We start from the raw sequence: 24,257 nt of genomic DNA, 5'->3' as shown, positions 1-24,257 counted from the left end.
AAAAGGTGTAAAATGCAATGCTAATTCCACATTTATCCAGCTTGTGAAAAAGTGTCATTTTTATGTGCTGAGAATATTAATGATACTTGCATGCAAAAGCCCCAAGTGTCAGATTCTGCACCTGGGATGGGGCAGCCTTGGATGTATGGGCAGACTGGGCCAATGCTTGCAATGCACTAGATTTACCCCAGTCTGGGAAGAATCAGGCACCTTTCTCAGTCTCCAGAACACAAGAACAGGTGATGCAGTCAGGAAATTCATTAATCCATACAGAATGAGTTACTGGAAAGCAGCACCAGAGAAAACCACGTGGAAGTCCTGGTCGATGGCAAGTTGAACATGGGTCAGCAGTGCCCTGGCAGCCAGGAGGGCCAGCCCTGTCCTGGGGATATCAGGAACAGCATCACCAGCCAGGCAAGGGAGGGGATGGTCCTGCTCCGCTCTGCACTGGGGCAGCCTCACCTCGAGTGCTAGGGGCAGTTTTGGGTGCCACCATACAGGAAAGACATGAAGCTCTTAGAGAGCCTCCAGGGTAAGGACACAAGGTTGGTGAAGGGCTTTGAGGGGAAATCCTATGAGGAGTGACTGAGGTCACTTGGTCTGTTCAGCCTGGAGGAGACTGAGGGGAGACCTCACTGCAGTTACAACTGCTCATGAGAGGAAGAGGCACTGATCTCTTCTCTGTGGTGCCCAGTGACAAGGCCTGAGGGAATGGCCTGAATTTGTGTCAGGGTTTAGGCTGGATATTAAGAAAAGGTTCTTCACCCAGCAGGTGGCTGGGTACTGGAAGAGGCTCCCCAGGGAAATGGTACCAGCATGAAGCCTGACAGAGCTCGAGAAGTGTTCAAACAATGCTCTCAGAACACATGGTGTGTGAGGGGCTCTCCTGTGCAGAGCCGGGACTCTGGACTTCGGACTTTGATGATCCTTCTGGGTCTCTTCCAACTCACAGCATTTAAAAGCTCTACGCAAGTGACAAGACAGCAAAACCTAGCAGAAAAATAAAAGTGGCATAACTGCTTTTCTTCCAGTCATTTTCTCTCCTTCTGCATTTTTTTTTCTCTAAAGCTTCGATGGTTTAGAACTTTTGTACATCAGCATTTGGGCTTTGCTTTTTACAATAATGATTTTTGTCTTGCTGGCATTTCTTGCTTTCCACTTAGATTTTTTCTCTCTATCCTCAAATCTCCTGAGTCACAAGCAGAGACACTTGGAGAATCAGACCAGCAAATGAGGCTTTCTCTGTGTCTGAGTGTAGTGCCCTACCTCAGATATAAGCTCACCATTAATGGCACACAGAATTTAAAGGGATCCAGAAATGACTTCTTCCTCTTTCAATTAACTATGCAGTCATCTGATTAACATTACTAGTTAATTTACTAAATAAAAGTACCAGTCATGATCTGGCAAATGAAAGCATAAATTCATTCTTTTATTAGTACATAGTGTAAAAGAAACTTAATTCACAGTTAGAAACTTAACTCAAGGCAAGTTCATTTTTCCTGAGTTGCAAAGAATATTCAGCAAGTACATAATCTATTGTCTACAGGGCTGTTTTTATACATAATTGAAATACACTGTGGAAATTATTAGTTAAGTGAACTAGCACCAATAGCAAGAAACACACAATGCTGATGAATTACTTTTAATAAAGAAGCAGAAATGAAAATAAGTTTGTATCAGGTTTCTCAGTAAAAGATGAAGGAAATGCAAATCATATAGGCAGACTATCTTCCATACTCTGGAGAAAAATCTCTCCTTGATTCACGAGGTGTAACAAAGTTATGTATGTTAAAACTGAAGCTGTTGCAATAATTGTTCACACAGCGAGCATTAAAACCAGTTCATTCTCTATTCAATCGTGTCTAACCTCGGCAAAGCCTATGGGCGGCTCCCACCTGGTCGCCGCGCCTTTGAACAGCTCACTTCCTCATCTTTACTTCGTCTTCCTTGCTAGCAGGAACGATCTTTTTTTTTTTTTTTTTTTTTTTTTTTTTTTTTTTTTTTCGAAAGAGAAATGCAAGCAGAGAAAAAACTGACCTAGGGGCAGTGAACACTTTGAGACAGAAGCTTTCGGGGAGGCGTTGAAGCCAAGCATCACCTTCCTGCGACTAAAGCAACTGCAGGAGTCAGGGCTACAAGACCTCAGCACCATCACCACGGGGATGGTCGGTGCCTCCCACTCTTCTCACCATCTCTCCATCCCTTCAGCCCCCAAGCTCGCTCCCAGCCGCCTGCCGGCCTCCAGCACCCAGGTGTTGCACTTGCTGCGGCCCTTGCTTCCGACAGACTTCTTTTCCTTCCTGGGTCCCACAACCCCTCATTCCCACTAACCCCCTTCTTTTGGAAAACCTACGTGTTCCCCGAGGAAGCTCCCACCTGTGTGCCTACCTCCCGCCTCCAGGCCGCCCCGGAGGCCACCCCCGCCCGTACGCCGCTACCCCACCAACAGAAGGCCAGGGCGGGCCGCTCGCAGCCCGCGTGAGCGGCACAGGGACCTGGGGATCGTCATGAGTCTGGGCGCAGACAGGCACAGGCGGCAGGGGATGAAGATGAGGATAGAAATGAGGCATCCGCGGTGCCTAAGCGTGGCCACGGGGATTTTTGCGCGGCGGCCTCCTCGTCCTCTCGCCGCCGCGTCTGCCTCCTCCCCGCCCGCCCCCGGCAGAGAGATGCTGCTGCAGGCGGGTGGGTGGGCGCTCCTCCCTGCGTCAGGAGGTGCGGCTCCCCCGGCCCGACGCTGCCCTCCCCTTTCCTCTCCCCCCGCCGCTTTTATGTCTGTCTTTAAACGCCGCCGCAGTGAGGGTTGGGCACATGTGGCTGCCACCGCCTGCCCGCCGCTGAGCCCCGCGCCCGCACGGCCCCGCTCGCCATCCTCGCCCGCGGGGGCACCCGGCCCCCCCCTTTTCGCAGCTGGCGCCCGGCGGGCGGAGGTAAGGCAAGGCAGGCACGGCAGGTATGGCACGGCAGGCAGGGCACGGCACAGCAGGGCACGGCGCTGATCGTGGGTGCGCGGGGCGGCCCGCGCTTTCCCAGCCCTGCCATGCGGCTGGGGCCATGGGGGAGCGTGGCCGCCTCGCGTGTGTCGCCGGGCGGGAAGGGGCAGGATGTGTCGGGGGTTCCTTTCCGCCCGGTGTCCGCCTTGCTGCGGGTCGGGGGTCTCCCCAGCCCACCCGGGGCTTTCGCCCTGTGCCAGCCTCTCGCTGGCGCGGAGAGAGCCGGCCCCTCGGGAAACAATAGCGAGCGCCGGTTAGAAGCCGCCCATGTGTTTTAACTCGGCGGTAGGTTAAGAGGATGTACGGGGCTGTTTTAATCAGCTTTATTATTATTATTATTGCTGTTGGCAGGGGCAAGGAACTTATATCTTTTTCCGAGTGAAAGAAATTTCATTCATCTCCCGTGTGTTGCGTAAAAAATCCCGGATTTTTTACAGATGCATGTGTAGCGCGTGTTCCGGGAGGAGCGGGGGCGCGGGCTGTCCCCACCCGGGAGCACCGCGGTGATGTGCCTCGCCGCACGGACGAGCCCGGGATCGGGGAGAGCAGGGCGAGCCGGCCGCTGAGGGAGCCGGGTGCCATCGGGAGCGGCCCGCGGGCTCCATCCCCACCATGTGCCGCGGGCGGAGGCGCCACGGGGCGAGCGCCGGGCCCGGGCGCTGCATTGTTGCTGCGGAGCGTGGGCGTCGCCCGGCGGGGCCGCACGGTGCCTCTCGCCCCGCGCAGGCGGGGGCAAGCCCCGCGGCCGGGGGCTGGTGCGCCCCGGTGTCAGCCATGTTTGGGTGGGTATGGTAATGAGCACTTTCTCCCAACCTTTGTGCCTCTCGGATTTATTTTCTGTGCGGGATTGTGATGGTTGCAGCCCGCCGTGTACCACGACGTGTCCACGGGGTAGATTCATACCTACAGTGTTCTCCTAGTGATTCTTTTTCTCTTCTATTTGCTTATTAATCCTTCTGATTTTCTGTGCCTGTAGTGCCTGATTTTGTTCTCTTTTTGCTAGTGTTAGAGCGAACTGAAATTTCTTCGCAAGGCTTTGCTTTTGTTGTGGAAGTAAATGAGATGATTGTAATATGCCTGCACAGTCACACTGACCTGGCGCACATGAGAGTTGTCATGAGATTTCATCTATTTAAGTAAATTGCACTGTGTTTTACTTGTGAAAGACCACAATATCATCAACTATTTAATTTTCACTGTGCTACTGCTACATAGCAAGCTCACTGCTGTAGTGTTGTTTTCTAAGATAAGCCTAATAATTTCTAAATAGTAAGTTCTCATCTGTGTGTCACTGTGGCATGCCATAGGATACGGAGCCAATTTCCCCCCTACAAAGAAAAGTGTAAATGAAGTAAAGATTTTATCTGATGTCATATAAATGCATGCTGGATGTGTTGTGCAGGCAGCTTTCTCCATTTGATTAAAAAGCAAAGACAACATAATAATTTTCTTTCTATTTAGCAGTATATTTCTGATTATCTGCCTCACATTAGAAGGGAAACTATGAAAAATACTTAGTAAAGATTGCTTAATTTAGTTTTGGCTAATATACAAGTGTTTTGTTTACCCACACCCCATATTAAGATGACCATAGACTCACAGTCTGCATGCATTGCATCTTGGACACTCCCTTTGGGCTCAGCTCTGCACTTCAGGCTCAAGAACAAAAAATCCCATTGGTTTTGATCTGTGCATGAAAAACCAAACCATTCATAGCTGTTCAGATGTGTCACCAGTACAGAAAACTGAGTATGTGAAACTGCCAAGGCATCTTGAAACTAGTTTTACACCATAATCTGATTCCTTTTGACCTTTCATGTCTTGTCGTTCTTACAGTTGTTTTTTTTCCATATTGCAAAAGCCCCTATGCACAAAATTTTTCAAATGCTGAATTAGTCAGAAAAAAAATCACAAATTATTCATAAACACAATCTACTCATTGCAGCTATTCCTTTTGATTTAGATGACATTGTTAAGGAGCAGTCACTGCTCAAGTGGTATGGAATTACCACTTGAAGTATTTGTGGTAGAACCTTTCTGGGAAGATTTTTTTTTTTTTTAAATTCTCTAGAATACTGTACCACAAGTGTACACAACATTAAGGACATTTTTACCTGTTTTCCTAACTACTTTCCATTGTTCTGACCGTTTCACTCATCTCCATTAGTAATGTTCTTAATTAAAAGACAAAATACCTGTTGATATTGGAAGAAGTTTTCAGTCTCAAATTTTAATAGATCAGCATAGCAATGGTAGCAGCTTTTACACATGATTTCAGAGATCTCTGAATTCTCAGTTGCAGAATAACTTTGATATATCAGCAGGTGGCCACTTGAGCAACTCCATTTGTCCTTGAAAATTGATTCAAAGTAACCTTGCCATTACTCAGGAAATGTATTGAAATTATTTAGGAAAAAAAAAGCATCATTGACAAATGACAACCAAATGCTATTCTACTGAAGAGCTGGAAGCACAAATCCTGGTGAGACAGTACAAAGTGGTGTGAAAATGCAGTGGTAACTGCTAGAGCGGTTGCATTAGGCCATGGCAGTAACTGGACTGAGCTTCCCATAAGCCTACACTGAAACAGAGCTCTGCATTCTTATCCTTCACTCCTAAGGCTAGGGATTCCTTGTTTGTATTGGAGAAAGCAAAGAAAAAGTTCGTGTAATGCTGTGGACAGCAGTGCCTCGAGTCATGGTACCAGTAGTCTATATCCCACTTTGGGGAAAGGGTTTCTTGCTGCTGGCAAATGATAGTTTTTGCATTTCAAGTGTCAGAAACGTGTACTGCAATATTAATAATTCAGCTCTCCTTAAGCCAACATGGAGAAGGGATGAAAACTGTAATAGGACATTTACAGTGTTTGACTTTCTGTAGTGGAATTGGTATTAATAATTTCCTTTCTAAAGACATAGACATTTATTGTAACGTAACTCGAAAGCATGATTCGTGTGATGAAATCAAATAATCAGATGTGATGAGAAGTAAGATTTCCGCTAACCCATATGTTCAGTTTGGCTTTTTGCTTGTATATAAAAAAGAGGAAGAAGTAATCGCATGAATTCTTCCCAAGGTCAACTGATTTACTTATTGATCCATTCTGAAGCACAGAGGTCTGAGAATTAGGGTCTCAGTGCAACTATGTATCTGGTAATACCTAATTTTCAGTAATTGATTTTGCAACTTAAGTAAATTTAATATTTATTGAAATACTAAATATATTTTTAAAACCTTCCGCTTCTGAGAAGTGTGATAAAATTGTGCCATAAACTCATGGTTCTCTTATATTTTACATGGTGAGCTTAGAGTATGGAGATTTTGTTTCAAGTTGCCAGTAGTTGCACCTTTTGAGTTTGACTAACCAAGGGTAGAGTTTCTTCATAATTGCTGAGATTGCTTCACTTGAAGGAGTGGTAACTACTGAATTAGTTCATTCAATGAATTACATATAGGAGAAGACTGCTGAATAAGTGGTATATTTTCTCCATTTGAATAGGAAGTTACAGTTAGCTTATCCTGTAAGTCTCTGAATATTTCAGTGAGGTTGATTTGTGAGAAGAAAATACTGAGAAACCTGTGCAGAAGTGAGAAACTACAGTAAGGCAAATTAATTCTTTAGGGATTATGTGCAGTGAAAAGAAAAACTGACATTTAAGAGCTCTAGGTTGTAACATTCTGTCTCTAGATGTTTCTGTTGGGCCAGGGATTTGGCAGTAGTCACACAAGCTGTTAAGATCAAATCTATTGATTATGAACAATCCTGAGAAAGAAACGTTGCTGTTTTTGTCAATTTGTTGTGTTTGTTCTATAATAGTAGGAAGTATTCTACTGTAACTAAAATTTAAGGAGACTAATCTGGACCAGAAGTTTTTTTGCATTTGAGTCTGTGCAGGGTTTTGTTGTATGATAAAGCCATGAACAAAATTTTGTAGGCATGGAGAACAAATTTCCCAGCAGTATAAAACAGATGCAGTGTCACTGAAGACTGTATAACTACCTGTATCTGCAGCAGGTGTGAATTTAGTCTTGCATTTTTAAATAGTTTTGCTCTAATGTAAATGGTTCTGTTGTAGACACCAGAATAAATACTTTTTTCTAATGCGTTTCAGTCTCCCATAGCCCACAGAGCTCTTATTTTTTTACAGTGTCATGAATGTGTAACAGATTTCCTTACATTCTTCAGTGATGTTCTCTGAGACATGCTAATACAAGTATAATTGTAGGTATAGAATATCATTATCTTTAATTGCAATTGAGTTAAGCACCTATTGAATCTATATCTTACTGACAAGCTATATTAAACTAGGTAGGGGAAAATGCTAGATCATGTAGTTCATGCTGAAGAGCAGCATAATGGTTGCTTCAGTTTATGGAGATGGGCTTGACTAGGCAAAAAGGTTATGGTGTGTATTCCTGTTTCCGCCAAAGAACACAATGCTGCATTGCAGCAGTAATTCAGTCTGTGCAATGAGTACTGTAACACAGTGTAACTCTTCCTGAAATAATTATCTGTGCACAGATTCCCCCAGCGATAGCCATTCTTCACAGTCACAGTACTCCCATGAAACCTGGTTTGCTCCTGCAGTCTTTTTCCTCTCTTTTTCACTCAAATATGATGGTCACTAAGTATTCTCCACATCCTGTCTACATAGATTTCTTTTTTGCAGACTTACAGTCGTCCCTTGCTCCCGAAACTTCAGTTTTCATTTTCTGTATTGCTTGTTTCCATCATGCTTTTTCTTTCCAGCTTGTCGACTCACATTTGAGATGCATTTTGTGCCTTTCCTTTTGGTGCTAAAGGCTCCTCTTCTGCACTTTTGTATATGATTCTTCTCCAGTGATTTCATACAGACTGAAACACTTGACATGAATATCAATAAAAAATCTTTTATGAATATGTGTCATGGTGACAATCCTGACTTTTAGTTCCATGTGCTTAACCATGCTAGTTTCTTCATTGGGAGTCAAAGGGAAGACTTGGTGAACAGGAATATAAGACACAAGTTTGTGGGACTGGACTGGCACACCGCACTAGCATAATCTACTTTCAAAACTGAGATTATAGTGATGTGATCTGGCTGCAGCTTTTTATTGCATTTTGCCACCCTCACAGCAGCATGTTGGGATGTAACTGCTTCCTCAGGGAGGAACGCAGTGCTCTGAAGAATAGAATGTTGATCTCTTTAATCCCTTCAATGGCAAATATCAAACCAAAAAAGGTATCAAGGATTATTTGTAAAACATTAAAAATTAAATGTGAATAATTTTGTTAAATCACTGTGTTTCCATCAGAAGTAAAAATAAGATTATAAAATAAAAAAGTGCACTGTGTTAGAAAATAATATTTTTGGCTCTCCTTTTCAGAGGGCAGTGCTGGTTTTAAGAAGGAAGGCGATGTAAGAATTATTGTGTTGTAATTTATGTTGGAAAAACACTGCCAGAAGTTCGTTAATACTTAGTTGTATCAGTTGTTGCAATAGTATTGTGGGGATGTTTTAAACATGAAATTGCCTTACAAATGGCTTTTTATAAAGGTTTGTGCTGAATTTCCAAGAACATGGGGCAGCTGTACTCATTATACTTTCAAATCCGTAAGTGAGGGGATTTTTTTTGTGCCTATTTTTCTGTACATGTTGGGAAAATCTCCAGCCTTGTAACTTTAATTGTTTATTGGTATTACACAGCTGAGAGAAGCAGAAGTACAGTGTTCTTCAAGTAGGTATCTCTATATTGATAGAGGTGTATCAGAAGAAGCCCAACACAAGATTCATTGCCAGAGTAATGGTGAAGAGGAGCAGCAGTGTTTTACAGAACCAGGACAACTCCCTTACTAGGCATTCCTTGCAAAAAAGATTGTGAGAAAAGGACATGCAGCGATGTTTTTCAATGTGTCTTTTGGTGCTTTGACTAATGAAATTCCTTTGGGTCTTACAGCAAATGCTTGCAAGTTTGGTCAGTGGAGGCACTGCAAGTCTTATCTCCCTGTGCCAGCATTTCTGAATGCAGGCCTGAAGCTGAAGTAAAAGTTCTATAGCAAGCATGGATCTCCCAGGGAGCTAATTTGGGTCTGAATTCCCTGTTGTAAGGGATTATTATTGCTTAATCTGCTAGTGGTGTGGAGGTCTAATCAGGTTACTTCTGCATGGTAGTGCATTGAGTTGATTCTTTTTCCATGGAAAAAAAAAAAAACAACAAAATTCCTGCTGTGTTCTGAGAGAGAAAGTTGGGGTCTGCAGTTTGCTTGATATCAGAAAAGTCAGAAAATACTTACTGTTTTATCTTTTAGTTTGTGAGAGAAATAGGTATTAGCATATAAAGGACAATGCTAGTGAGACATAATTAAAATCTAGCTCACATGTATGTTTTAGTAAGGTTTTTGCAAAAGTTTGTTTATGCCAACTCAGATTATTGATTGCTCTTATTTCAGAATAATTTTCTAAGTGCTCCTTTTACTGAACCATGTACTGTTCAACAATTTCCATTCTGTTAAATTCCATCAAACAATACAGACACTTGTCAGGTCAGTTTAAGAGTAATTTTAGATTTCTTTATAAATGGAATTTTACATAAAAAAAGGAAAATCATTCTTATTTGTTCATTTCAGCCATGGAAAAGTCCAGAAAAATATTATATTCTCCAATAAATGTGGTAATAAAAGTTTTCCTTCAATGTTTTCATCTGACAGGTTACATCATTTGAGTCATGAAAAGGATGAGATGCTAGGAACTTAATCAGTTGATCAAATTCCATGATCTAAATTCAAGACAGAAAAAAAAAAAATAGCTCTAATAGCTCTAATAAGGCTAAATTATATTTTAGACATTTTACTTTTAATCCAAGGTACTGGTTAAATCATGGTTTTAAATCATGTTTTAAAGTACCTGACAAGATTTAGGACTTGGATTTTTAATATAATGATAGTTTCTCCTAAGTATAATTTAAAAATCTACATAACAAATCCGCGTTTTACTAAGGATTTACAAAATTGCCTGTCTCATCACATAGTTTTGTATTTCTGTACAAGGCAGTGTAGAAGGTAACAAGTACTGGAACTAACTGAAGATGTTTGACAGAATTTGGCATGATATTTCCTAGTTTAATGCTGATGAGCTTCAATACCAGATTACATCCAAGTCACGTGGGACCATAGAATAGCATTTTATATGGTGAAGTGCTCAGGTTCAGTCCTCTGATGAGGAAAAAGAAAGCCTGTTCAGTAGTTTGTGTTTAGCTAATCAGTGCTGGTGAGTAACTCTACTCTTTCTCCCTATTCAGCCTTCACACAGGAGCATTCATTTCTATACTTGGCTCAAGCTGAGTAGTTTGATATCAGTCTTCCGTGCAGGTTTGTTCTGGATCAAAGAGCGGCTTCTGTGCATGTCACTGACTGCGTTCTGGGGGTGCTGAGCACGGAGCAATAAACTCCTTGCACAAGCCTGCTGGGTTCACACTTCAAACATTTGTACCTGATGATAGTTTGTTTTGAGAGAGGAGTCCTTATTTGCTTCAGTACCAGCTCCTTTAATACAGAGAAAAGTTGTTAAATCTGACAGTAGGAGAGTGCCTTTGGATTTGTGATGTGTCCGGAAGGACTGTCCTCCATCCTTGGTGCAGTCTGGCCAATGAAAATGTATTGAGTTAGGAAAGCAGTCCTGTTAGAACCATGCACCAGTCTGCTGAGCGTGCCTCCCACATTTTCTCAAGACCTGCAAATGTTGCAGGCTATACAGTGATATTTCTGTGGATAACATACTACTTAATGGAAGGTTAATGAAAGGGAAATTATTATGTGCTAGGAGTAGAAGTCTCAAGCCCACTTTATCCTAAAGTGTAGCAGTGCGATGTTTAATGCATGACAGGACAGTGTGATGCAATTTTTGTTGGAATTGACTCATCAGTGAGAGCTCCAGATAAATCATATTGCTGCTCTGCAAGTTACTCTGTCTAAAATAATTAAAACAGGTATGACCTTTTAAAACATTTCAGTAAATACTTATGTATGGCTTATGTCTTTTTGACTGAAAGTCTGTTTTTGTTATTACAATTAGAGAAGGATTTCAGACTTGGAGACAAATACTGATGCTGTTTCACATGTACAGCTGTTTCCTTTTAATGTAATCCCTGAACTTATTACTAATTACTGGAACTGAGAAGCTGCTTTCTAATTTGCATCAGTGGAACAAAGGGAAAAAAGAGTTTGAAATGTGACAAAAAGTAATATTTGAAGTACCAGATGCTGTGGCTTATGTCCCAGAGCTCCATTAGGACTGCTTAAATGCTTCAGCTTAATGTATTAAGTTTGCATTTTGGTTCTGCATTTTGGTTTAGGTATCTCAGTCAGAACTAGGAGCCACTGAATCATGTATGAACTAGAAGAGGGTGTAGTCTTTTGAAGACTGCAATGAAAAAGACAGAACAGATGAAAAGAGGCCCACACAGACATTCATTTAGCCCAGATATACAGGATAGAGTATTAGGATTTCTCTTGTATAAACAACTTTTGTATAAACAACTTTTCCCCTGTTCTACTGTGTTTTCTGTATAGCTCATACACTCCTTTTTTTTCATGTATTGTTTTCTGTTTTTTTTGTTTTTTTTTTTAATGGAAGAACTGGTATCATTCAAAGCAAAGCCTGGTGCTAGTCCCACGAACATGAAGCAGATCACAAGCCAAGTAGGTTCTACTGTGCTTAAAAAAATTGGGCTGACTGCCAGAGCTAGAGTTGCTGAGAGGAGGCAGTAACAGAAGGGAAAGTGAGAAGACAGTGACCGGAGTCTAGAGAATCAGTGAAAAGAGGTTACAACAGAGTTCAGTAGGCAACTGGAGTGAACTTCAGCTTCCAAATCCTTGGAAATTATTGGAAAAAGTAATTGCCTTGTTGGTTAGGAGGCTGGTGATAGGACTTGTGGTGGCAGAGGTTTTATTTCTGGTGCTGTGAAGTCTCATCTTGGTAAACTGTGGGCTGGGTTCCAGTGGCTTAACATCTCTCCTTTGGGTCTGGCACAGAAGCAGCCGTGAGGTGCTTGACCTCTCAGTGACTGTGTGAACAGTACCTTGCAGTTCTCCACTGCATGGGATTTTGTCAGGACATCATGCAGCCTTTGTACTATGGACCAGATAGATGTTGCAGCAAGTCCATAAGCAAAAGCTGTAAGGGCTCATGTTTCCTGAAGTAATTTCTGATTCTCATCAGTTAGCAGTTCTTGATTAGACTTCTTGTGTATTCTTTACAGAAGCCCTCTTTAGAGCTTTCATGAAGCTTAACACATAATCTAAATCCCTTTTAAGACTCTTAATTGTGCAGATGGCTTTGCACACACTAGTTTTATCCCATGTGATTAGTGAAGAATTTATTGAAAAACATTCCTCCCCAAAATCTTATAGTTACCTTTTGTATGGCAGCTGCAAGCAAGTCTGTCTGTCTTTTTAAATGATTATGTTTATGAAAAACACATATTCAAACACAGGCGTTTTTGTTTCTGTACATACACATTTGAAACAGTAGGCTTTTAAAATGGATTTGGCATTTCAAATATTTCAGGTAGTTTCTTAGAAACAGGAAGTAATTAAAAATACCTAAAGCATCAAAGGTTATAAGAGATGAGCATCTCTCCTTTCAAACTATCCCTGTGATTATATATTCCAGGATGAAAAGTAACAAGAAAATAAGTCACCGTTGCTTTTGAGCTAGGTGCATCCTCTCTATCAAAATTTTAATTGCTGCATGACTTTCTGAAATAGTCTGAAAAACTTAATTTACTTTGGTTAAAATATACTTTTAATAAATTCAAGTAAAGCTATTAAGTTGGGAAGTAAGGGAGTTGGGTTCCTACATTTTGTGTAAAGTGCATACCCTTTTATGCCTGATAAGAAGAATCTTGTTACGGTATCAAAGTATGAGCAGTTAGCCTATCAGTCCTTAGGAACTAAACCAAAACAAAACCCTTAACAAGTGAACCAGATGTATTTTATAAAATATTTTAGACCAAATAGTGGACTTATTTCCTACAATTTGAAATTGGTTTAACATCACTTTCTTCTTGTTTTCTTGTCTTGTCAAATCATGAGATATGCAAAAATGGGTAAAACAAAGCGCACAATTTCAAAATTAAGTTTCTTCTGCATAATAATATAATATCCTTTTAAATTTCTTTTTCCACAGATACTTTCAGTAGAGCAAGTGTTCAGAAACAGAAGTCCTTACTCTTGATTCCCTGGTTTCAAGGATCCATCAGGCACCATCTTCAGTCTTTTTATTCAGTGTTTTATCCCAAGCAGAGGGAGAGTCTGCTTCAGTGTCCATCTGTTTCAGCTGAACGTCATCTCCTTGCTGTTTTTTCAAATTACAAATGCCTAAGAACAGCAAGGTAGTGAAAAGAGATCTAGATGATGAGGTCATTGAGTCAGTTAAGGACCTGCTGTCTAATGAAGACTCTTCAGATGATGCCTTCAAGAAGAGTGAACTTATGGTTGATGATCCAGAAGAAAAAGATGTAGATGTTGAAGAAGGCTCAGATGTAGAAGATGAAAGACCTGCTTGGAACAGCAAACTCCAGTATATTCTGGCACAAGTTGGATTTTCTGTGGGATTGGGGAATGTGTGGCGATTCCCCTATCTGTGTCAGAAGAATGGTGGAGGTAAGTTTTGTGATATGGCTGGTTGTACCTAGATGATGATGCTAACCTTTCATATTTCAAAGTTAGCAGTGAAAGCCGCAGTCAAACCTGCTCCAACATGTCAAGTTTTTCTTTTAGTTTTTGCCAGAGCCTATGAAGAAAAACCCACATTCTCTGTACTTAGAAAGATGCATTTGTTAAAGTAACTAGCAGATTCTTCCAAGATGCCGTTTCCTCATTTTAGGGTAGAAAGCTCTTGATACAACCTTAGCTACTGCTCAAACCAGTGTCTACCCGTAACTCATAATTATGGAGGGTTGCATTGTTTAGGATCTGGTTATTGTGCTTAAATGTTCTTTGTAGTAATTTGACAATAAATCAAGGCATTAAAACTACACCCACTTTAAAGACCAAAGCAGCATTTATCTTTTAGTATTTAGTGGTACTAAGTTTCACACCTTTACTTTCTAATTGCTTGTAACTCCTGGCCATTTGATCATGATTTACTTCTGGCATGAACTTCAGAATACTCTGGGAGGCAAAAAGTAGGGTTTTTTGTTTTGGTTTGTTGTTTTTTTTGTTTGTTTGTTTGTTTACTGATAAATAATTTAAATCATTCTATTAAGGGACTGCATCTGTTTTTATGCTGTTAGACAGTTTACTATTTTCGTAAATAACAAGGTACCTTTCACTTAAAACAATGGCATCAAGCTGTTTGTTAGTTGACCATCTGTGGTCTTGAATGTAGTTTGAAGTACAAGTCTGGAAACTTTCCTTCCTCTGTGAATGCAGGATTAGTATTTCATCCAGTGCTATTCCATACCCAAATATACTACAATAATGCACATTCTATTGCAGCTAATTACTAGGCTGAATTCAAAACAAATGCTTTGATTTTTTTATGTCACTTTTCATGATACAGAAAGTGAATGTTTACAGAAAGTGAAGAATAGCTTTCTACTCCTGCTGCTGTTTTAAAAGCTGAATGATACAACTGATGTAATTGAGGTGTATAGAAATGAGCTTAGAATATGATAAAACTGTAATTCTTTATTTGTTTTCTCTCAATTCAAGCCCTAAAAATTAAGTTTATGGTTTTAACTATTCTAACTTCAGCATAAAGTTAAATTCTTTTATATCCATAGATTTTTTTTTTGCTATCATTTAAGTTTCTTTTTTTCTCTTATATTCTGGAGAGACAGTCATTAAATGATTGATTTAAAGTATGGTGTCAATGTGTAGCCTCAGGGACAATGGACTACAGCAGTTTATTTTGTGTAGTTGTGTCCCTTTGAAAGTCTGTGTCTAATGTAGTCAGGAATTTTGCAAGTCAGTTGGATTCTCCTTTGAACCAAGAGAAGGGAACCATTGGTGTGCTCCTTGGGCTGTTGGTTTCATGCCCAAGGAGCACACCAATGCTTTTAAAGTTACTCTGTCAGTGAGGGTAAATTTAATTCTGGTCAAATATAAATAAATTAAGTTAGTTACCAATTTTACATTTTGGTAAAAAGAAAAAAAAAAACAAACCAAAACCCCTCAAACAGTAAACCAGCCAATCTTCAAGGATCATGGTGCTTAATTAACAAATTTGAAAAAGTAACTATGATGTCACTTGAGATTGTAGTTAAGTGCTTTCTCCTGTGCTGTGATTGCAGGAAATTGGATGCATAGCATAGTCTGTAGAGATACAGTGTTTTCTGCACATGCTGAGATGAGTTTATTTGGCTTTTAACAATAATTTTGCACCATTTTAGCAAATGCCAGCCTTCTGAGCAACAGAGAAAATGAATTTATCATTAGAGCTGAAGCTTGCTTGGTTTTCAAGTTAATCATAATGCAAGATGGAGAAGGTGACACAAAACTTGGAAATATGTGAAGTACATTGATGCCTGTATGTATGTGCAGATGGACAGATAATTGTCACAAGTGCATAGAAGAATAGGGGGAGGGAGTGAAAACTTCAAGCACATTGTAAGAAAACCTACGCACATTTTGTATGAGGTTCTGCTTTCTGATACACGTATTATTTCAAATAAGTTTTCTAGGTAAAATTAGAGTGGTTTTATTTAACCCATCTAAATATCATGTGTGTCAGAACTGTTCTGTAATCTTCTGCTGATAAAGCTGATAAATACCTGTTGAAGTCTCTTGGTATAAGGTAAACTTTCCTAGTGTATCTACCTTCAGTTTAGACTTTCATTTTCTTCCCTGTGTTTAAGGAACTTATATCTGGAAAATACCATGTGAGGGGAGGGAAGTATATTAAAAATTAAAAAGTAGTAAACCAGTAGATCCAGTTCCAATTTAAACCAGAAAGAAGTAAAAACCATAGTTACTCATTAGTTTCCTTCACAGCCTTCTTACAACACTAAAGCCACCAGTAAAAGAAAAGGCAGATCCTAACTGTGTAATAATCTTAATTTTTATCTTTTTTTTAAACTTCTGTGACAAGAATAGCAAAATAAACATAGATAAGACACAGCAAGGTTAGCCCAAATAGATACATGTTATTTGAGAATTTTGTGGAAAAAAAAATGGTGTGTTTCCCACCCTGTTTTCAGTATAGATTTAGTTTGTTTATGGCTGTGGCATGTGGTATAATGACACTCCTAACGTCAGAGCTCTCTACTGTTTCTATGATATACCTGTGATACCATCTTTAAATGTAACTTGAGTAGCACTATGCTGCAGTGAGAATTTGGATGTCTGTAGATATGTTTGCAATCTCTCTTTCTGGGTCTGGTCTGTTTTACCAAACCATCTTCCTTCAGTTTATTTCTTGTGATTATTTAACACGTGCTCCCATTGCTTTAATTCATAGCAACTCATAAATATTTAGAGTAACATCTGGTAATTTTTATAGTTAACTAAGTTAAAACTAGACTGGGTAGCTCTTTGCTGACTTTCACACTTGTCTTATTCCCAGAAAAATGTTTGTTGGGAGGGGTGAGAGATAAGGCTAGTATACAGATGGGGTGTACTTGGATCCATATTGGGAATGTAACTGTAGTGCCAAATGTATCAAGTGGAAAAATGAGTCTGGGAGCAGCAAAGAGTACTCCAGGGTGCTGGTTTTCTTGACTTGAGAGGGAGGGTGCAAAGGAGTTTTAGGGTCTGTGAAATAGGGGCTGAAGATGTTCTGTAAAGTTTTGAGAACTGACTATAGATCTCTCTGTCCTTACCACCTCACCCTTCTGTCTTACCCTGGCAGACAGTGGCCAGACTCCATCTGGCACTTAGGGCACCTCTTTTATCAGCCTAACTGATAAAAAAAGCTGTTTCATCCATGATTCTCGATACAGACAATTTGTGCTGGAGCTGAGTATGCTCAATTTCATTTTTGCACTGTAGGATTTGTTTATTCCTCTTTTACTCCATGAAGATGAATATGTGTGTTTGTTCAGATAAGCACAGTTCCTGTATAACAATTTCATAACCTCTGTTAGCATAGGTTCTATAACTTCTGAACATAGGTTCAGAGCTGCCTCAGCTTCCTGTGCTTGATAGCCTTAAAAATGAACTGCTCAGATCTCCCCAGTCTTGCCAAGATGCTCATAAATAGTGACAAACTAGATTTATAATTTCCTGCTGCTCCTAACTGTTGTCTGGAGGACAGATTGCACATCTTTCAGTGTTTTCAAACAAAGAAAATATTTAAAGTTTATTCTGTTGGTTGTCATTTCCCTTTAGGATTAGCAGAAGTATAATGATACTGTTACATAATTAGATGTAACAAAAGCAAAATGAATTAGCTATTCTGCTAAAATGACGGAGTGTTACTTTGAAGAAAAGTGGGGAGTCTACAAGGTACTACATGCCCAAAGATTTTGTGTTGCATTGTTGCGAGCATTAACTTAATTTTTCTGATTTTTCTTTTTTTTTTTTTTAAGGTAATTCTTTTTTAATATCTCTGTGATGTAAAAAGTCGAAAGAACTAAACACTCATAGATAAAAGCTGTAAGCAAAATAAGAAAAATTGTAGCAGGTGATGCTGTCATTATGTTTGAAAAGATTGACCTGGGTAGAGTCTCATTGTGAGTTTTTACAGTTAATTGGTCTGAATTTTTTACTGAAACACCAACAGATTGACATTAGAGTTTTGTGGTCTAATGAAAAAGCATGGCAGTTGTACTTTTTCCTCTGCAGTACTCTTCAAAGCAAACAACTAATACAAGAGAAATTGGGAGCAAAGCAAATATTCCCTTGTACTCCAACACTCGAGTATGGATTCAGAGGCTTTATTATGTAGCTTTGGATCAGTAGTTTATATTCAGTGCCTTGAGTTCACTGATGACTTCAGTATAATTTTTTGAGTTCAGTATTATCAGACTCAAAATTTAGTTGTACTTTCGTGTACTGAAAATGTCTTGTTTCTATTTTGCAAGTGTAATTCTTCATTGAGGCTAAGATGCCTATTTGGCTAAGATGATATTCACCCTTGAAGCACAGTTTTGTAAACAGGCACACCTGAACATACTGAAACTAGTGATAGGAAGACTATCCTATCAGGATAGACTATAAACCTACAGATAAAACATAAAACCATTTATCAGAGTTTTCCTGAAAAAAGCAGTTTTCATTTTGTAGTTGTAAATAATTTTACTTACTGAAGCTTAGTATACTGGTAATTTATAGTGTTTTGCTGCTCACTTGTCATAACTTTGAAAATTTAAGCATTTGACATTGAAAATCAGCTTATCCTCATCTGAATGTCATCTTCTTGCTTGCATTCTGTTAGTAAGTGTCTAGTAAGCAATAAGAGCTGGGATCACTCTACAAGACAGTAGTAAACTTTACCTTGATTGAATAAGAATTAAATCAGACACCAGACACTTAATTGAAATCTAGCACAGCAGCTGAAACAAATGTGGAAAGTTAATACATTTTTCAGGTTTCAGCAAGAATTGCTAGGAGAAGAAAATCCGTCTGTAGTATCAAGGTGGTAATGGTTATGTTGCCTTGGGTTACTGCTTTTGAAAGTATTTTCCAACTCTTTAATCACTAATGAATCATGTAATTTTATGATTTTTTGGAGCATTTTTAAGAGCTTAAATAAAAACCAATGTCATTATTCCACTTTTGTCAATAATATTGCCAAATGCAGGCCTTATGGTAATCTCAAGAAAGACAGTTTACCAGATATCCCATTCTGTGCTTGATTAAATAAAACAATAAGGAAATCAAAGTAGTGCACAGTTTTAACAATCATGAAATCTTCATGAAATCTCTTATATCTTTGTCATTCATTCTAGTAAAGAAAAATGAGGGTTTTTTTCTTATTGAGATGATTTTTTTAATATGGAAGCCAATGTTTAAGATCAAAACAGGCAAGAAAAAAAGTGACTTCATAGCTGAATACTTTTTTAAGTGGAGAAAGGAGACCTGGGATCCTGAACTACACAGAATTGTAATATTCAGAAGGTAGCTTAGCTGATAGGTGTAGTAGACAACTGACTGTAGGATGTTGTTCAAGGCCAGTTTATTATTCAAATTCAAATTAGAATGGTCCTTATCCAGTGTTGTAACTGCAAGGTCCCATGGTTTCATGCACAGGCAAGAGACATGCTGGGATGTTTCCGTAGTGATTCTTTTTTAGGATGAAGTTAGGATGTCCTAGAGCTCTTTGAGTATATCTAGCTTCAAGGGAAGACTTCAGCAAAGTGCTTGCCCAGAGATGCTCTGGTTTCCTGCTGACTATGGGGCATAGAAGCCCTTTGCAGCTGTGATGCAGCTGTATAATCCAGCTATGTCCAAGCTGTATTGTACTGAAACTCACATGTGCGCAATTTTTCATTATGTCCGTTTTAGCAACAAGAACAAGAGCAGAAAGAAGCTCAGGAGGTTTGAATAATCAGAAGAACCAGCACTTCAGGTGCTTTGCACAAACCTAGCAGTATTGGAGGTGAACTCTGCTGTCTGGCTACCCACTGAATTACAGAGCTGTCATGTCTAATGTAATGTGGATTTACCACCACATTTATTGAACTCATTTAGTAGAATCTAACTGATAAATCTTGCAATTTACATTGATACTGCACCATAAAACACCCACATCAGCCCAGTCTTTAAACGTGTGCTTAACTTTGCAGCCTTGTGATTAAGGTTGTGGACTGGGACACTGAAGAGCTGGGTTCAGTTCCTGCTCTAGTACAGTCATCCAGTGGGATACAGGGTAAGTCACTAGGCCCCAATTTTTTTGAGCTGTATAGGTTTGTCTCTGCTCAGCTATGGCGCATCTGTCTAATTAAAATCTAAGGTATCATTTACAGTAGCATTATATGATATAACACCTGTGTATTGTTGGCTTTCAGTGAATTGTTATGAGCAGATTTTTTTAAAGACAGTGATGCCAAAGCTTCTCACTTGCAATGTAAATTCTATGTTGCAGAAATTTTGAGAGTCAATCAAGGATATTTAATGGTTTCTGTGTTGTATGTTTTTAAGACAAATAGTCCTCCTCATTTTTGAATGTGGTTGTTGCTCTGTTTCTCAGTTTTCCTCACATTTATTTTTTTCTGTCCCTTTTCTTAATAGCAAGTAAGTCCTTTGCATTCTTTCCATTATGTGCACATAGAAGATGGACTGTAAGAGACACCAAAGTACTGAATAGGAATGTAGCTGCTACCTCAGTAAAAACAATGCTTCAGTAGACACTGTCAGACAATGTCATTGCATAGCTATTATCATGGAGCTACTTCATTGATAACATAGCCTATAGACTGTGAGGTACATGAGACTATTATTCTTTGTCTGGTGCAACAGTGGTTTTTCATAGAATAGTAGAATGGTTTGGTTTGGAAGGGACCTTAAAGATCTTCTAGTTCAAACTGCCCTGCCATAGGCAAGCAACTTTGCACTAGACCAGGTTACTCAAAACCCCATCCAATCGGCCTTGAACAATTCTGGGGATGGGGAGTTTAAAACCTCCCTGGGCAACCTGTTCCAGTGCCTAATCAACCTTATAGTAAAGAATTTCTTCCTAATATCTAATCTAAATCTGCCCTCCTTCATCTAAAGGCCGTTCCACCATATCCTGTCACTACAGGCCCTTATTAAAGGTCTCTAGCTCTCCTGTAGGTCCCTTTTAGTACTGCTATAAGTTTCCGTAAGGTCTCTCCAGAACCTTCTCTTTCCAGACTGAATAACCCCAACTTTACCAGGTCTGCTTTGCTGTCCCGTGACCAACGTGGTGCCTCTGGACTCATTCCAGGTGGTCAACATCTTATATTGACCTATTTTTCTTGCATTTTATTTCTTCTTTTTTTCTCCCAAGTCTTGAACTCAAGACGGCAGTTAAACCATGATTAATATCTTTATAAGATCTTTGTAATGGAAGAGGATGTCCAATTAGTGTGTACTTCGTGAGAGGCAAAATAGCAAGTGGACCTAAACAGGAATGAATGCTACCAGAACATCTGAGACCTCCTGCACAGTCTAGAAAAGTTTAGCTTTTCTAACATCAACTGTATTGCATGAGATAAATTGCCCACTAAGGATATGAAAATGCCAGTGCATTTTGATGGATTCCTAAAAAAGCCCTAGAAAGTTGACCCTGGATGCGGGAACTTGAAGTAGGACTTAGCTGGAGTTGAGGATAAATGACAAATTGGTTTCTGAACTTTGCTCAGCTTCTCTTTCATCACAGGATGAGGACATTGATTATACAAGTTAGCAGTTCTGAATCTAAGCTTCTGAGGTCTTTAGATCTTTGCTTTGTAGCTTGCTTCAGCACGCTGCAGTCTGCATCTCTCAAAGGTTTTCCCTTAGCCTTATAATAGTTTCAAACAGAACTTCTAAGGTCTTTGAGTCAGTTGTCCAGCACAGTGGTCTATATTGCAGTGTAAGAGCCACACAAAGTCAGGTGCCATTTTGCTTATGCTGATACCTGTATGGTTTTTTAGCTCTGGTACTAAATACTCCACAACACCAAGGAGGAAGTTAGGCTTGGAACTTGCCAGTGTGCTTAGTGTCTGGGTATATTTGTTTGTAGTCAGACTTCCTGAAATAAATGGAGACGCATCCTTAAGTTAGAATTGTGTATGATCAGTTCCTGGGAATAAGACCTTAAAAAAGAGGAATTGCTTTTTATATATATGTGTATGTAAAGGTGAAGTTACAGTTGCATTTTCAAATATGACTTGAAGAAGAGAGTTGGTGAGTGCTGCAAGATACAGATCTACAATACTCCATTTCCCTTCCACCTCATGTTTCTGTTTTCTGTCTGGAGCCTTATGGCAACAGGCTGATACAGTTTTCTTGCTTAGCTGGGTAGCATCATTATTATGTACAGTATGAAATCCCCTTTTTGAGCATCTGAGAAATTGAGAGATATCTTCTGAAACTTCTTACGATTGTAGCTCACTCAGAATGTTGTGAGTGATATTTCCTTTGTAGTAAGTCTTGCTGCTCTGTTAGAAGTCAAGCTGTAAGGTTTTCTAAGAAATGTTGATTTAGCTCCTGATGATCCTGTATTTCTAAAAAGTTTGATTGAATGTCCAATATTTCAAACAACTAATTTCAGTAATATCTCACTTGCAGAAAGGCTTGCCTCAAACACGTTACAGTGCTTTATAGATTAGGTGTCTTTGGGTTTTTGATATCTTACAAGACTTATGACCGAGGTTCAGCTAAAATTACTCTTGCATGTGATCAAAAAAGCTTTGCAATGAAGGACACTAATTCAAATTTGAAGCTATTAGAAATTTTCACATTTATTCTGTCAAGTTCTGACTCTTCTTCCATTTACTCTGATTTATTCTTTCTTCCCCTCATAGGTGCCTATCTTGTGCCATACTTAATCTTGCTACTGATAATAGGGATTCCACTCTTTTTCTTGGAGCTTGCTGTTGGGCAGAGGATCCGTCGAGGGAGTATTGGTGTGTGGAATTATATCAGCCCCAAACTTGGAGGAATTGGATTTGCAAGCTGCGTAGTAAGTTTTTTAACACTGTGTTGTTTGCTTTCAGGTGTTATGATTTAGACTTCCTGTTTTGCTGCAGGGAAAGGCCATTGATTTATAGCTGGGCATCAAGGTCAGTTTACAGTGTTTTTGAAGATCTTAGAACTTGAATTGATCCATTTAAACTGTTGGCATATATGCCAATGTAATGTCTGTTAAGTCAGTCAACTTGAATTTTGTGATTCTTTTGAAATTAGGAGCTGTGGAACAGAGTACCCTTCTGGAGGAAAAATGCCTGTAACAGTATAGGTGTAACATAAATAAATAAATAGGGAGAAAAATGAAAATTTAGAAAATGTCAGGTACTTTGAGGGGACTAGTCCTTCCCTTCTTCTGATTTAGTTGAATAAAACTAAATTTAGTTAATCAGGTTCATTGACTGATGTACAGAAATATGCAGAAGCTTAACAGGCATTTTTTTATTTACTTCATAAATATAACTTTTTCGTTGTTTTTTTCCTTCTTACTAGGTATGTTTCTTTGTGGCCCTGTACTACAATGTCATTATTGGATGGAGCCTGTTTTACTTTTCCCAGTCTTTTCAGCATCCATTACCATGGGATCAATGTCCTTTAGTTAAAAATGCATCTCATACCTGTAAGTCTATGTTAACATATGAAGTATATAAAATTTGAGGTTTTCAAACAAAAAGGAGAAAAACTACAATTTAAGAAGATACTTGTGTGCAAAAGTGTTCTGTTTGTGTGTTCTTAAGTGTCCTATAAGAGTACTGTTTTCTATGTAAATTAATAGAAATGAGATGATCAATCCTTTGAGTTCTGCTGTAATGGGATAATCTCTTACAGACATATTCTGTAACAGCATGAAAAGTTCCTTATCCCTTGGGTTTGGTTATCTTATAGCAGTACATATTTTGTATTATTATTGATATTGAAATATGAATTATTTCTTCTTTTGCTTTTTTTCAGATCCTAAATTTTCTTTAATTATCTTCCATGGGTTTGTTTACCACTTGAATAAAGAGCAACCAGGGATGTTTGAAAAGTTGTACCTTTTTGTAGTGTCTTTTCCAGAGTTGCTTGCTTCAGTTACTCTTCAGAAATAATACTTGTGAATGTTGACAGTCAAACTGAATGTATTCCACAAGCTACTGTCCATTAATTGAGCAGCAGTGGTTGTTTATGTACTCTTAACCTTCCTAAATATCAAGACGCAGCGTGTCAGCCTAACTTGAGCAGAGGCCATCTGAACTAAGCTTAAAAAAGAAAACTATTATATTTGATAACATCTTACCATTTTTAATAGGTTATTTCAGTGAAGATCTGTCATCTGTGTTAGGTTAGATTAAAAAGAGTGTGTTTTCCCCTTTTTTTCCATTAATGGTCTTGACTCAGGTCATGCTTTACATGTATGGTTGATTGTCAGGTATAAATAATTTATAAAGATTATTAAGTAAATATTTTCTCTGAAGAAATCTTTCTATTTGTGTGTTAGGTGTCTAGATACACACAGTTTCTTAAACTGTTCGGCAACATGACTATAACAGAATTACAGTATGAGCCAAAGAATCACTTCTGGAATATGCATAGGAACTGTCATTTAATATATCTGTGTAGGAACCACTTATTTCCTTTTCTCGTCACTTTGCTATCATTATGTTATTATTTTATTGTTTGTAATAGTAGTTAAGTCCCTGTTTATTTGAGTGTCATATCAAAGC

At 39.2% G+C, this 24,257-nt stretch overlaps 1 protein-coding gene across 2 annotated transcripts in view; it reads left to right on the top strand.

The window, feature by feature from the left end:
* Positions 1-2,041: 2,041 nt before the first annotated feature.
* Positions 2,042-24,257, top strand: part of SLC6A15 (solute carrier family 6 member 15) — a 37,728-nt gene continuing 15,512 nt past the window's right edge. The window contains exons 1-4 of one of the 2 annotated variants that reach the window (XM_038154789.1): positions 2,042-2,933; positions 13,163-13,638; positions 22,392-22,549; positions 23,047-23,173. In XM_038154789.1, the coding sequence (XP_038010717.1) occupies positions 13,350-13,638; positions 22,392-22,549; positions 23,047-23,173 (574 nt within the window). In that variant the 5' untranslated portion in view covers positions 2,042-2,933; positions 13,163-13,349. Of the gene's footprint in view, positions 2,957-13,162; positions 13,639-22,391; positions 22,550-23,046; positions 23,174-24,257 lie in introns of both variants that reach the window. The other variant, XM_038154790.1, reaches the window with a different exon arrangement.

This window comes from Motacilla alba, chromosome 1A (assembly GCF_015832195.1).
Source record: "Motacilla alba alba isolate MOTALB_02 chromosome 1A, Motacilla_alba_V1.0_pri, whole genome shotgun sequence".
Taxonomy (NCBI): Eukaryota; Metazoa; Chordata; class Aves; order Passeriformes; family Motacillidae; genus Motacilla; species Motacilla alba.
This window is presented reverse-complemented; position numbering and strand designations above follow the sequence as displayed.